Consider the following 16,445-nt stretch of genomic DNA (forward strand, 5'->3'; position numbering starts at 1 on the left):
GTGTTCCTTGTAACAAGACCTTTTCACTGGTTCTACATTTTTGGACCTAGTGACTTTGACTGTGATCTTTGACTTTAACTTTAACTTTGACCACAGTACTGGTAACCATATGAGGTAGGGCTTTCATATTTGACATGCGTGTTCCTTGTCACAAGACCTTTCTATTGGTACTACATATTGGTAACCTCGACTGTGATTCAATTTTTTTTTTTTTTTTTGTGACACCAGAATGTAAAATGGTATCTATAGGTAACTCTGACATACACCCACAAAGTATTGGAGAAATAGGAATGAAATCCTTGTGTCTTGAAATTTAGCGATTCATATTTTCTTTTAACTTCCATTTTCACACATTTTTGATTGACTTAAAACACAAACTGTCATATAGATTCAAGAACAAAGTTCATTTAATTTTTCTGATTAATTTATTGAAAAGTTTGTGTAATATATGGGTGACATTTCGGTGACTAGTATTATACATACTTTGTAACTTGTCTGATAAAGATGATAGGATACAAACATGCATACCAGTCACCATAATGTCACATGTAAACACCTGACTGGTGTTATATTTAAGCCAGTCTTTACATGCAGCGTATCATAAATAATCAGAATATACCAATAATTTCTCACTTAAATGTTAGGGAATCCAAAAGATTAGTTTTGGGTTGATGTAAAAACAAGATGAGTTAGTGAGGGATTTAGGGATAGGCTCATAGGCTCATAGGCTCATAGTACATAACCAAACAACGTCCTCACTCTACCAACTTCAGTAATGATCTAATTATCCTGAAACTTCATATGCTCACAACAATCATCTTGTGGACAAGTTCGCATTTCAAGCACCTTGGATCAAAGTTGAGCCCACTGTTACTATAAATATGTCATCAATGTCTTGCTCTACCAACTTCATTACTATAAATAAGTCTTCAATGTCTTGCTCTACCAACTTCATTAACTTGCTCATAGTCCTAGAACTCAATACACTTACAACCATTATCTTTTTGGTGAATTTGGGTTTTAACCTCCTTGGGTCAAAATTGAGGTCACTGTTACTATAAATAGATGTTTGACATACTCGCTCTACTGACTTGATAATATCTGATTGTACTAAAACTTTGTACATTTACTCACAACTATGATCTCTAAAAGGAATTTGTATCTCAATCTCCTAAGGCACTCTTACTATAAATAGATTCTTGTAGTCCTCGCTTTACCAACTTCATTAATTGTCAGATATATATAGTTCTGTTACTTCAACTCTTACAACTATTATCTCTTGTGATGATATTTAACAGTCTGACCATCTTTTGATCAATGTTGAATAGCACAGGGATTTGTATTGCTTGAGCTGTCTTGTTGGAATAGTTTTTACACAAAAGATACTAACTAAGATTACCATTTTGTGAAAGAGGTGGAATGATTGCATGCTTATGTCTCAGGAATCAGATCTCGTTCACGCCGACCCAGATTGAGGCTGTCCGGGCGGGGATGCAGCCCGGCCTTACAATGGTTGTAGGACCCCCGGGGACGGGTAAGACTGATGTTGCAGTACAGATCATCTCCTGTCTCTACCACAACTTCCCAGACCAGCGTACGATTATCGTCACCCACTCCAATCAGGTATGTATGATAACACAGCAGCATACTGTCATCTTGTGAGACTATATGTCACTGTTGGGGGCCATGATAATTGGTTCAGACAAATGGGATTCATGGTACAAAAGTGGCAATAAACTATCAATCAATCAAAAATTAACTGAAACAGAAATTCATTGCTTCCAGATTTTCAGAGTTTTAGAGCAATTTATCATAAAGAAATTGCCTACAATGTGTATCATTTAAACATTTGTTGTTAAATCAAAATACACTAGTTGGACATTTCTGTTAAGATGGAATATCAGTCAGCCATATTGTAAAAGTATGTAATAATTGAAAATATACAGTATAAATCTCTGCATTGTAACTTATAACTTATCCATCATACAGTCCATGTGCATTTAGCACTAGAAATATCTAGATTTATACCCAAAACTTCACAACACAGTCACGAACATGTAGAACCAGAAAAGTACACTTACAGCCAATGCTCCTTAGAAGTTCACTGACAGCCAATTATCCTTAGATGTTCACTTACAGCCAATGCTCCTTAGATGTTCTTGAGGACTTTGAGATAGTTGTGTAATGATATGACCTTTGTTGTTGACCTCTAGGCCCTGAACCAGCTGTTTGAGAAGATCATGGCATTAGACATTGATGAGCGACATCTGTTACGTCTCGGTCATGGAGAGGAGGCGTTGGAAACCGAGAAAGATTTCAGTCGGTATGTATGTCAAGTCATTATCTAAAACAAAGATAAAATTATTACGTCCTTCCTGGAATTTTTTTACAGCATGTTTTTATCAAGAATGAGATTTGATGTTACAGTTGATTAAAAAACTTTCATTATTCTAAATTTTATTATTCTAATAAATATCAAGGTGGAGTTCAAGGAAAAATTATAATTTTAAATCATAATTATAATTAGATCAGGTTATTAAAATAAGGGTTGTTCCAGTAAAATATATATCTTTTGAGAGAACCTCAGAATAAAGAAATTCTATACATGGTGGGTGCTGGCAAAAATGTTGCCTATCATAGAGTACTGTTTTAAATAAATCATTTCTATGGGTGGTACCTGTTTAACACACGTAAAGTCCTTCCATATTGGGTAGATAGTTTACTGGAATAGCCAGAAACTATTCCAGAAACTAAATGTGAAAAATGAAGGGTCTAGAGGAATTATTGATATGATTGGGTTTTTTTAAAGACAAACTCAAGTCAGAAACAAGATTTAAAGGCAAACTGGGGTCCCAAACAAGATTTAATATAATATGTAATTGATTTTTAAGGTATGGCCGAGTGAACTATGTGCTAGCACAGCGTCTAGAGTTGCTACAGGAAGTGGGGCGTTTACAGGACAGTCTGGGCGTGCCTGGTGACCTCTCTTACACGTGTGAGACAGCCTCTTACTTCTTTCTATACCAGGTATGCATAACCCAGTGGAGTAGTAGATATTGTTTTAATATAGAAGTTAGACATAACCCAGTAGTGTAGCAGATATTGTTTTAATATAGAAGTTAGACATAACCCAGTGGAATAGTAGATATTGTTTTAATATAGAAGTTAGACATAACCCAGTAGAGTAGCAGATATTGTTTTAATATAGAAGTTAGACATAACCCAGTGGAGTAGTAGATATTGTTTTAATATAGAAGTTAGACATAACCCAGTGGAGTAGTAGATATTGTTTTAATATAGAAGTTAGACATAACCCAGTGGAGTAGTAGATATTGTTTTAATATAGAAGTTAGACATAACCCAGTGGAGTAGTAGATATTGTTTTAATATTGAAGTTAGACATAACCCAGTGGAGTAGTAGATATTGTTTTAATATAGAAGTTAGACATAACCCAGTGGAGTAGTAGATATTGTTTTAATATAGAAGTTAGACATAACCCAGTGGAGTAGTAGATATTGTTTTAATATTGAAGTTAGACATAACCCAGTGGAGTAGTAGATTTTGTTTTAATATAGAAGTTAGACATAACCCAGTGGAGTAGTAGATATTGTTTTAATATAGAAGTTAGATCAACTAGTCATACAGTCTTGATTTCCTGAGTTCAATAGTGAAATACAGGTAGTGGCTGCAAGAAGATTGTGTTTGTAAGAGTACAATATATCTATTAATCATTCTGCTACTGTAAAAGGTTGGAATATAGAAAGCACATTGTGTGTCGGGGCATGTGTGCATCTTTGCAAAATTGTATGCAAGATATCTCATGTACAGATTTAATTAAATTTAATATTGATGAGGGGGGATGGGGGGGTGTCTTTGTGAGTCCCTGTTCCCTTTCAAAAAATTGCTTTTATTTGACCTACTTATATATGTATACCCCACTTAGTAAAGTGGCTGTAGATAGTAATCACTTTGGGTATCAGTGTGTGCCAGTGTACATGTGTCTGTGATAGCCTTGTGTACTTGATATATCACAACCCCGCAATGGATTTGGTGATAGCCTTGTGTACTTGATATATCACAACCCCGCAATGGATTTGGTTCATATTCACATCATAGCATAATACTTTAAATGTCTACACCTGATTAGCGTCCGGTGGTCATCAATCAAAGGTTAAAGATCAAAGGTCACCCTTTACCACTTTTAAAATAAAAAACTTGTGTACACGATATATCATGAACACCCAAGACAGATTTACCGATAGTTCATATTCCTACCATAGCATCACATTTTCACCTAATTCAATTTTGGTAGTGACTTATTGATTGAAGTGTTTTAAAATATTATGTTTCAGGTTTTAGCAAGATGGGAGGAATTTCTTAGCAAGCTCCGACAGAGTAAGGTAAGATTGGGAAGAGTCTGCTGTCTTACCCTAATTAAGCTGGTAAAAATGATGACAACTATTTAATATAATGTGTCTTAATGTTGTTAGAGTATATGAAATAAAACCAAGTAAATTTGTTATATTTTTTACAGGATAAAAAGCCAGAAAACATCAAGGATTTCTTCCCCTTTACAGCATTCTTCAGCAATGCCCCACAGCCACTGTTCAAGGGGCGCTTCTACGAGCAGGATCTGGACATAGCAGAGGGCTGCTTCAGACATATCAAGAAAATATTCACGCAAATTGAGGTACAAGATATGTTACAGAAATTTTTGGTGTCTTCCATATAAGTACAAATCAAGTGTTTGTTTCATGGTTGTGGATCCAAGGTCAAGGTCATTGTTAGCTCCCTCTCATCATCATTGTTGTCGTTGTCGTGTGTCACTTTTTCATTTTATTGTGATGAAATTTTCTGACTAGACCTTAAATACACATGTATTGTTTGAATCAGTTCCTCTTTGTGTTTAATAGCTTTTTTGGTGATGATTGATCAATCTCTATCCAGTTTCATCAGCCCTCATCCTAAGTGTGCCATTATATCAACCAGAAACTGTTCATATATTCAGCTTCTTATTAATAAGCTAGATTTACGTGATATGCGACCAAAATGATATTTGTAGAAAGGAGATTCAGAGTTGTTAAGATTTGTTACAGGACAGAAAAAAGGTTTATGTTTTCATTCTTGAAAATGTTTTCTCTCCAGTTCTAGTTTTAGTGGAATTTTAATACAGTGTTTGAATTGTAATGTTGATATTGTATTATGATGCATCGTGCTGCATTACAACTCTTAATTGTGAGAGGATTGTAAAGAACCATTGTTGTCTTGTTGGTACAGCTCACTATGGAGTCAAAAAGAGAAAGAAAGTATTTTTCAGATGGAGTTCAAAATGAGCATGATAAACTGATTTGGTATGTAAAAAAAAATGAGAAAGTCATTATTTTGGGACATTTTTCACCTCCATATTATAATGTCTTTCATTGGTTTTATTGCTGTTTGCTTACAGGAGTTTCGGGCATTTGAGCTGCTAAGGAGTGGCTCCGACAGAGCAAATTATCTGTTGATTAAAGAAGCCAAAATCATTGCGATGACCTGTACACATGCTGCTCTCAAACGTCGTGACTTGGTGGCAGCAGGCTTTAAGGTAATTATCCAAAATTATCATATTAAGTGTTTCATTTATAGATACCTAAAGACATTAATTCCATATCTATCAGACATCTGTTCTTAAACATGTAAATTAGCTTGATGTTGGAGTTTTGATATCTTTGATAAACAACATTTCAATGTTTATCTGATGTGAAGAAACCAAAGAGTTTATTTTTTATTTCAGTTTGACAACATTTTGATGGAGGAGTCAGCCCAAATTCTGGAAATAGAAACCTTTATCCCTCTCCTTCTACAGGTCTGTATGTACTGATTACATGAAACATGAATCATTTAATATACCTCTAAGGGTTGGGTTCACTGTAACGATCATTCTAGCTCGTTAGAAGACTTCTTTACCGACCTTATGTTTGTCACTCCACTTTTTCACATCATAGCATATCAGCAGATATCAGTTTACAACAAATCTGAAAGTCACCGAACAACATATTTAGTTCTATCAATATTTTAATTTCACATAACAAGCATTAATAAAACTTTCACAAATAAAAACCTGCTGTCCTGAAATAGAATTTTGTGAAGTTGTTGTTTTCCCAATATCATTTTACCGTAACATCTTGTGTTGACATAGAACCCTGAGGACAACATAAACCGTCTGAAGCGCTGGATCATGATTGGTGACCACCACCAGCTTCCACCAGTCATCAAAAACATGGCCTTCCAGAAATTCTCCAACATGGAGCAGTCGCTCTTCACACGCCTCGTCAGACTTGGGGTTCCCACTGTCGACCTTGACGCCCAGGGCAGAGCTAGATCAAGGTCAGTGAGATCATTTTAGGGTTTGATTGATTGTGATTCAGGATTAATATGTAGAATTACAAAATAAGAGAATTAGAAAATAGTTGGTATAATTGTTGTAGTAATTGAAATTATGACCCAAATATAGCACACAGTAATATTTCGTCCATGTTTCAGCTTGTGAATATATCCAGGATGGCTTTGTCATTTAACCTAGCGGGGCTAACAATGCCACGAAATCCTGAGCAAACAGATAAGTTCTCCACATTGTAAAACAACATACAAGATGTCAAATGTACAATATACTATCCTGGATGACTTGTTTGTCTTCTTATTGTACGTTAATAAACAAATCCATTCAAAATGATTTTTAAACTACTGTCTTCAATCCAACAGAGATTGACGTGAAATATTCTACGTGACTAATGAAATATTTATTTTATTTGTTCTACAGTATATCAAGTTTATATAACTGGAGGTACCGTAAACTAGGGAACCTACCCCATGTCATGATGAATCCAGAATACCGCCTTGCTAATGCCGGATTTGTCCACGACTTCCAGCTCATCGACGTCCAGGACTTCAATGGTGTAGGGGAGACCCAGCCCAACCCATACTTCTTTCAGGTAGGTTCATATCTCTTGTGCATGTTTTATGATTTCTGATATGACATCCTTAACAATCTTCATATTGATCTCTCATGGTAGATTCATACACTTTAATTTTCCATGTCAAAATCCAGGTCATATAATGCTCATAGCATCTGTCATTTCATTTATTAGCTCACCTGGTCCGAAGGACCAAGGTGAGCTTATGCCATACCGTGGCGTCCGTCCGTCCGTCCGTCCGTCGTCCGTCCGTCGTCCGTCTGTCGTCCGTCTGTCTGTCAACAATTGACTTATTTGACTTCTTCTTCATAACCGCTGATCGGAATTTCACCAAATTTGGTCAGAAGCATCCTTATGGGTAGGGGACTCAAAATTGTACAAATGATGGGGCTGACCCCATGGGGGCCTCTGGGGCGGGGCCAAAAGGGGTCTATTTAGCTATTTTGATATAAACGACTTCTTCTCTGAAACCGAGCAATGGATATCGCTCATATTTGCTTGGTAGCATCACTATGGGGTGGGGATTCAAAATTGTACAAATAATGGGGCTGGCCCCCTGGGGGCCTCTGGGGCGGGGCCAAATGAGGTCAATCGGGCTATATTGATATAAACAACTTCTTCTCTGAAACCAAGCATTGGATATTGCTGATATATGCCTGGTAGCATCACTATGTGGTGGGAATTCAAAATTGTACAAATGATGGGGCTGACCCCCCAGGGGCCTGAGGGGCGGGGCCAAATGTGGTCAATTGGGCTCTATTGATATAAACGACTTCTTCTCTGACACCGAGCAAGGGATATCGCTCATATTTGCCTGGTAGCATCACTATTGAGTGGGGACTCAAAATTGTACAAATGGTGGGGCTGACCCCCCGGGGCACTGAGGGGCGGGGCCAAACAGGGTCAATTTTGCTAAATTGATATAAACAACTTCTCCTCTGAAACTAAGCAATGGATATCTCGCGTATTTGACTTGTAGCACCTACTTGGAGTAGGAATTCAAAATTGTACAAATGGTGGGGCTAACCCCCTGGGTGTCTTAGGGGCGGGGCCAAAAAGGGCCAGTTTGGCTAAATTGATATAAACAACTTCTCCTCTGAAACTAAGCAGTGGATATCTCACATATTTGACTGGTAATATCCCCTTGGTGTAGGGATTCAAAATTGTACAAATGATAGGACTGACCCCCCTGAGGGCTGAGGGGCGGGCCAGAAGGGGTTAATTTGCCTAAATTGATATAAACAACTTCTTCTCTAAGCAATGGATATATTTATATCGCTCATATTCGCCTGGTAGCATCCTCTTGGGGTAGAGATTCAAAATTGTACAATTGGTGGGGCTGACCCCCGGGGAGCTGAGGGGCGGGGCCAAAAGGGATCAATTTGGCTAAATTGACATTTTTAGAGTTACAATAAAAACAATGTTCATGTAACCATATAAAATGCCTATGATATATTGACATAGCAATAACAGTGGCAAATATTTCATGAAACCAGGTGAGCGATACAGGCCCTCTGGGCCTCTTGTTCACACTATAGACTGGAAGGTTGGTCTCTTTTTTGTCAGTAATCACTTGCAGATGTTGACATTTTATGGAAGTTCTTTAGGGTATAAAATTTACATAAGTGTGGCGATTATCAGAAAAATTATGGAAAACAATTATCGACACATTTTGAATTTATTTCAGGCTCATATCTACAGACTTAGTTGCTGTTTGACTAAGTTTAGCTCTGTTTAATTAAAAGCTCAATAAAGGGTTAAAAAGTACATCACCTTCTTGTAACTAAACAGCTTTATCTTCTTCAAAGCTCTTTTAAATTTGTTCTTGTTTATAATAGGAAAAACTTTTACATAGATCTGTTTAAGTTTACTGGATGTAAGATGCGTTTCTGCTGATTAAGCATTTGTTACTTAAACATATAATATATATAAAAAAGATTTTTCTCTAAATACCATGAAGACTGTTGAAATATTAATTTAAATATTTCTAAATCATTCAATTAAATCTTTGTACTTTAGAATCTGGCTGAGGCCGAGTATGCTGTTGCACTGTTTATGTACATGAGGATGCAGGGCTATCCTGCAGAGAAGATCGCCATCCTAACTACATACAATGGGACAGAAACATCTGATACGGGATGTCATTTACCAGCGGTGTGGGAAGAATCCTTTCATAGGGCAGCCACATAAGGTGGGTAGTTATGGCCTATATCATTTGCAAAGTAGTTTGTTAATTCTGAGTAAATGTTGAGGTAGATTTTAAAGCAATTTTCTTGCAAATGTTTATTGGTCCCCTACTGGTGAAACCTCCCATCTGTTTGTCCGTCCGTCTGTCCACTCAGTTTTCTGCACTTTTCTCAGCCATGCTTCACGATATGTTGGTGAAAGTTAATATGTAATGTAAATATGAGTAGCTACAGATCAAGATCGAGTTTCAGGGAATTTGGGTCAAGGTCAAGGTCACTGTTACTATTTTTAGTGAGGGCGGATAAGAGACACATATTTCTTTAGCAATACTCTAAGAATGCTTATTTTGCATTTTGACTATAATATATATGTTCAGGGGAAGATTATTTTGGTAAGATGTGTATAAAATGTATGCTTTAGATATTATACAGAAAGATATAGAGAATACATGGTCAGTGTAAAATATAAGCTGTATTTTGGCGAGGGTAAAAAAAGACAAAAGTGGCGAGCCTTGGCGAGCCAATTTTGTCTTTCTGTCCCAAGCCAAAAATACAGCTGATATTTTAAGACACTGACCATGTATTCTATTTATCCTGCAACAGTCATAAAAAATAATCATCAAAAAATAATCATTTTGAAGTGAAACGGTGTCAATAATGACAGAAATATGTCCGCCTTTTAAACATAGTTTCACTTTGAAGTAGGTCAGTCGAACTGACGCACGTGCTAAGATTCCAAAATACAGCTGTTTTCTGTCACTGCCGTATACAGCAAAAATATATACGATGGGTGTATTGCGACAATGCCGTGGCAGTTGCAGGATGAAAACAAATACATTGATTTGCTTTCATGTGTGCTTACCTCCCTTAACAGGTGACTACTGTGGACAGATACCAGGGCCAGCAGAATGATTACATTATCCTGTCACTGGTCAGAACCAAGACTGTCGGTCACTTAAGGTTAGTTTGTTACTATTCTTTTATTATTGAGGGCTCATTGATAGTAAATCTGTCTGTCCACAGCCACAATACACAGTAACTACTGTCAGAATTCACAATAACCACAGCCACAATTCACAATAACCACAGCCACAATACACAGTAACCACAGCCACAATACACAGTAACCAAAGCCACAACTCACAGTAACCACAGCCACAATACACAATAACCACAGCCACAATACACAGTAAGCACAGCCACAATACACAGTAAGCACAGCCACAATACACAATAACCACACCCACAATTCACAGTAAGCACAGCCACAATACACAATAACCAAAGCCACAACTCACAGTAACCACAGCCACAATACACAATAACCACAGCCACAATACACAATAACCACAGCCACAATTCACAGTAAGCACAGCCACAATTCACAGTAACCACAGCCACAACTCACAACAAGGATGGATAGTATTGCAACAGCAATACAAAGTCCCCTGCCTGAACCAGGAGTGCAACTATTTATTTCCCATTTTTTAAACTATGTGTTATACTGATCACGTATACCAAGTTTCGTTAAAATCGGAGTAGTACTTTAGGATTGTCCGGACACGCCTCAACCAATGAGAAGTCGGCGGCCATTTTGAAAATTGGTTTTTCGAAGAAAAAAAATGCAGGATGCACAACTACATGTTATACTGATCATGAATACCAAGTTTCGTTAAAATCGGAGTAGTACTTTAGGAGGAGTTGTCCGGACAAGTCTCAACCAATGAGAAGTCGGCGGCCATTTTGAAAATTGGTTTTTCGAAAGAAAAAATGTGGGATGCACAACTACATGTTATACTGATCATGTATACCAAGTTTCATTAAAATCGGAGTAGTACTTTAGAAGGAGTTGTCCGGACAAGTCTCAACCAATGAGAAGTCGGCGGCCATATTGAAAATTGGTTTTTCGAAAAACAAAATGTGGGATGCACAACTACATGTTATACTGATCATGTATACCAAGTTTCGTTAAAATCAGAGTAGTTCTTTAGGAAGAGTTGTCCGAACAAGTCTCAACCAATGAGAAGTCGGCGGCCATTTTGAAAATTGGTTTTTCGAGGAAAAAAAATGTGGGATGCACAACTGCATGTTATACTGATCATGTATACCAAGTTTCATTAAAATCGGAGTAGTACTTTAGAAGGAGTTGTCCGGACAACTATTGCGTGACAGACAAACAGACGGACGGAGGGTAAACCTATAGTCCCCCCCGTTTTTCAAACGGCAGGGGACTAATAAGCTCAGCCACAATACACAGTAACCACAGTCACAATACACAATAACCACAGCCACAATACACAGTAAGCACAGCCACAGCTCACAATAACCACAGCTACAATTCACAGTAACCAGAGCTACAATTCACAGTAAACACAGTCACAATTCACAGTAGCTACAGCCACAATACACAGTAAACACAGTCAAAATTCATATTAACAACAACCAAAATACATAGTGACCACAGCCACAACTCACAGAAGCCATAGCCACAATACACAGATTGATATTTCAAGCTCTATCGTGTAGTGTAGATTTCCTCTTTGGTTGATTTTCAAAAGCACATATATCATTTATATACTTATTTAAATAAAAATTACTTTGAGAGTTTAAATACATGTGTTCTTCCTTTGTTTGTTACAGAGATGTGAGACGTCTGGTGGTAGCCATGTCCAGAGCTAGACTTGGCCTGTATGTATTTGGCAGGGTCAGCCTATTCAGCAACTGTTTCGAGTTGACTCCAGCCTTCAATAAGGTAAAACACCAACACATATTTCCTATAATACTTTAAAAAGTTAGGATCAGCTGTAAGGCACTCTGTTTATGGTTCTGCTGCAGAAAAGTGACATCAAAGCACAGAGCATTATAAAACCTAAATTTTACGGAAACATGGAAAATTAATTTATTGAGCTCTGTATTTCACATTGTGCCTTTCCTTGTGGGATTTTATTGGATTGTTAGTCTTGTCAGTAATTATTTTCTTGGCACCACTTGCTAATTTGAAGATACTTGAACTTTCAGCTGATGTCCCGTCCACAGAAGCTACAAATCGTTCCTCAAGAGATGTATCCCACACAGCGTAAGGTGAGTGACATTTCCTGAACATATTGAATATGACGAGTCACTTCATTCTTAGCCTTTGGTATACTCTTAATTGAAGCAAAACCTACAGACCTGAATGTAAATGTTTAAATTTCTGGATTTATACCTCCACTTAAGTACACTGTAAAGTGGTATGTGTGTCTGTGAATGTGTGCATCTGTCTGTGCGTCCATGACGACCCTGTGTACAGGATATCTCATTAATTCCTGGACAGCTTTAGTTCATATTCACATCACAACATCAAGGTCTGCTACTGATTAGATTTTGGTGGTCATGGGTTAAGGTTAAAGGTCAAACTTGACCATATTTGAAATATAAATGCCTATGTACATGATATGTCATGAACTGCTGGACAGATTTAGTTAATACTCACACTAGAGTTTCACACTATCAATGTCTATCTACACCTGATGAGCTTTTGATATTCATCGGTCAAGTTCAAAGGTCAAAGTTCACACTTGATCACTTTTAAAATAAAAAAGGTTATATAAATATCTCATGAACCCTGGGACAGATTTACTTCATATTTAAGACATAATATCACCCTATCAGTGTCTACACCTGATAAGATTTTGATGGTCATTGGTCAAGGTTAAAGGTCAATGTCACACTTAACCACTTAAAAAAGAGGTGACATACGTGATATCTCATGAAGCCCTGGACATATTTATTTTATTTATAAGGGGATGGGGTATATCTATTTGAGTCTCTGTTCACTTTGCTTTTATTTAACTCTATATTTAAGTAACTTAATATGGTGCCAATACCAATTCATACAATGATAAATTTAAAGATCTTAGTTTTTAAGCCACAAATAATAATTTGACACTGAAATCTACTAAAAAGTGGTTTTAATTTAAAAGTGAAATATGTTTAATGTATTTTCTTTTTTTTATCATTTAGATCAATGAGCCAGCAGAAGGCAGTGTAATGGTTATGGAAGACATGTCACATATGGCACAGTTTGTGTTTGACCTCTACAACTCCAGGGTCACCATGATGATGAGTCAGCGTGGAATGTCAGAGGTATATCACCTGACTACAGCGAACAAACCATTTAATTGGGGGTGGGGAAGGGGGTGGGTTGGGCTGGGCTGGGCTGGAGAGGTGAGGGTGGGGGGTGTCTGACTGATTTAACTCTTTAGTTAAACACCAGTTTTGGGGATATCGTTTGTTTTCACTTTTAGATGCAAAAATATGGGAACAGGATTTGAGTATTGGTTAACGTGTTCCTGTAATGCTGTATTGTAGAAGTGCTAGACTGGTCAGATATATTTCTAGAAAAGCAAGGATTGTTTTATATTGAACCATGTAAATAATACATTGTATCAGAATTAAAAATAAATTGTTTGTAACGTTTTATAACACTTTTAGTCTAATAAAAACAATATGTTACTGTTAATGTATATTTTTTTAGTGGAATCAAATTTTATCACATATATGAATTTAAACAGAATAGAGCAGTGATGAATTGGTGCATCTGTTATAGGTAATGCAATTAGCACAGTCATTGTTCAGCGGAATGCTTTTAATGTGAAAACTGATGAAAAATATGATTATCCCGAAATATTTATGTTAACAGTATCTTTTATTCCAACATTAACCTGAAAGTATAACCAGTCCACATGTAGAAACTTTTCACCGAGATTCATTGAAAACAGATTTCATTCATATTCATTGAGTATTGTTTCTTGAGTGAATTTCTTACTATAATACATTTTTGATTTCAGGCTCAATCATTACAGAAACCACCAAAGAAAAGCTGATCTGCAAGAGAAGAGTGTCAAGCCTGTTAAAAGAAAATGTTTATCGGTCTAGAACAGCTTTTAACAATGTCAGTGTTACCAACAACACAAAACTGTTGAGGCACAGATCTATGTAGAATGTTACTGACATTGTCCGACAGATCTGGAAGACATTTGAATAACAGGTACTTTATGGTACCACTATGTGTCAGTCTGTATAGGAACTGGAGGAGTTGTGCATTAGCTGTAGACTTGTTTTGTCAGATCTGATACAGTATTGTTCTGATGGGGCAGAATAGAGAATCATTCGTACTTAACGAATGTCATACCCTGTCTAGTAATCATCGCTGAAGAGATTTTGATTTGCTAACAGACAGAAAGGAGCAAGATGCAAACAAATTACGGATGTGAAAAAACATTTCAGGCAACTGTTATTAAAATTCAAGCACCGGTAAATATTGGATATACCAAACTTGTTAAGTCCTGAGAAAGTTTTTTACTGCCATTAGTGCATAGAAGTGATGCAATTTCAAATGATATAATCAAGTTACAAACTCTGTCTATTCACCAAGTGAAATTCATCTAACCTCTATCAGGTGGTTCATTCATATTTATCATATTCACAATCACTTATCATGGAATAAATTCATTGATATGTAATTTGGGAGTCTTTTTATGATTTCATAACAACAATAGTTGTAGTTTATACTGCAGCGTAAGTATTCACGGTGTACTCAGAGATTTAACCTTCACAGACAAGATAGGTAGGATATTTTATCTATAATATTAACTGTCCTGAATGATGAAATCGTCCTTTAGACCCTAAAATGACCCTAGTTGTTGATGGGCCGTAAAACACAAACAAACAAACAAACAAACAATGAAATCGTCCATATTACAACAGTTGTACATGTAGCTATGTTTAAGTCACTGAGGGGAGATAGGGATCAGTCAGTATGTATGTCCATATGACATCCTTAATCTACACAATTTATTAATCACTTACTTAATCATGTCTTAAACAAGTTACAGGTTTCAAGTATCTGCGGTCCAAAATGAGGTCACTGTTACTAAAAATAGATTCAACTTCCTTGCTCTACCAACTTCATTAATTACATTGTATCTGATTATCCTGAAACTTACATTTTGTGCATCATTCTGTGATAAGCCCAACCTCTGATTTCCAGTAAGAGGCCAGTTGAGGGTATTGCAGAATAAATATTAAAATCAAACTAGAAATATATGCATGTATATATAATTTTCTATCATCCATTAAAACTTGGGATATGGTGTTTGGTTTGTTTGTTTTGTTTAACGTCCTATTAACAGCCAGGTTTATTTAAGGACGTGCCAGGTTTTTGGAGGTGGAGGAAAGCGGAGAAAAATCAGTGGCCTACGATCAGTACCTGGCAACGTAGGTTTCGAACTCGCAACTCAGAGGTGGAGGGCTAGTGATAAAGTGTCGGGACACCTTAACCACTCAGCCATCACGGCCCCTTGGGATATGGTGAATATTTCTGTCTATCAAAATGATCATTTTGGTGAAAGTGGTTTGTATGAGATGTTATAACAGAACATGAAGAAAACATCAACAGCAAGGAAATGTTTATAGTAATTATAGTTTAATGATTAAGATCAATTCATATTCACTGGGATCTGATCAGGTTCCAATAGTCAATCAATACATAACAGACATGAAACATCCTAAAAGTTGCCAAAATTACCCAAAAATCATTGAGTTTCATTTTTTAGCTCGCCTCTCAAAGAGGGGGGAACTTATAATGTCACCCTGGCTAAGGCATCAGCGTTGGTTTTGAAATGTCAAGTTTTTGTACAAGACATCAGTAAACTCCTTGATAAGTGTACTAGGTTTCTAGTATTTTTGTTTGAGGGTTTCTATTAGGGTTATCTACTAGTATTATTTCCCGTAGTCAAATATGTTTCATAATAATGTTTATTTCAATGCTTTCTACAATCCAAAACCTAATTTTGATTATGTCTATTTTACCTTTGAATATTGCAAATGTTTTTTTTTGTTACAATACTGTACATTTATTGCAATATCAATTCCAGTTTGTAAACTCGCCCCCTAATTCTAGTGTGAGGTATAGGGATATACCATGAGAGGTGAGCTTTGTACCAATGGTTGCATGTTTAATGTTGGATTAGAAATGGTTGATTTCCCTTTCATAAAATGGGTTATTTTTTCGGGTATGACCTATTGGTTACAAAAAATTACATACATGTAGTTTATATTTTGCTTCTGGTGAAAACTGTTATATATATATTCTGTTCTGATAATTCAATGTATATTTAGGAAGACCAAATCAATAGATATCTAAAAATAAAAGATAAATGTAACAATAACACCATATAAATCAGCATACATGTATATGAAAAGTATGCATAAAAATATCTACTAAAATAAATATATTTATTTATAATTATGAAAATAGTGTCT

At 36.4% G+C, this 16,445-nt stretch overlaps 1 protein-coding gene across 1 annotated transcript in view; it reads left to right on the plus strand.

Annotated features, from left to right (window-relative positions):
* LOC117325803 (RNA helicase aquarius-like) overlaps nucleotides 1-14,644 on the plus strand; it is a 32,632-nt gene extending 17,988 nt beyond the window's left edge. Inside the window, 16 exon segments of the mRNA XM_033882282.1 lie at nucleotides 1,443-1,623; nucleotides 2,214-2,323; nucleotides 2,892-3,027; nucleotides 4,354-4,401; nucleotides 4,536-4,691; nucleotides 5,448-5,585; nucleotides 5,775-5,846; nucleotides 6,180-6,367; nucleotides 6,801-6,972; nucleotides 8,974-9,069; nucleotides 9,071-9,145; nucleotides 10,015-10,100; nucleotides 11,781-11,892; nucleotides 12,159-12,221; nucleotides 13,143-13,265; nucleotides 13,970-14,644. Coding sequence (XP_033738173.1) covers nucleotides 1,443-1,623; nucleotides 2,214-2,323; nucleotides 2,892-3,027; nucleotides 4,354-4,401; nucleotides 4,536-4,691; nucleotides 5,448-5,585; nucleotides 5,775-5,846; nucleotides 6,180-6,367; nucleotides 6,801-6,972; nucleotides 8,974-9,069; nucleotides 9,071-9,145; nucleotides 10,015-10,100; nucleotides 11,781-11,892; nucleotides 12,159-12,221; nucleotides 13,143-13,265; nucleotides 13,970-14,005 — 1,792 coding nt within the window. The 3' untranslated portion in view covers nucleotides 14,006-14,644.
* The last annotated feature ends 1,801 nt before the right edge of the window (nucleotides 14,645-16,445 follow it).

This window comes from Pecten maximus, chromosome 4 (genome assembly GCF_902652985.1).
Source record: "Pecten maximus chromosome 4, xPecMax1.1, whole genome shotgun sequence".
In the NCBI taxonomy this organism is placed as follows: Eukaryota; Metazoa; Mollusca; class Bivalvia; order Pectinida; family Pectinidae; genus Pecten; species Pecten maximus.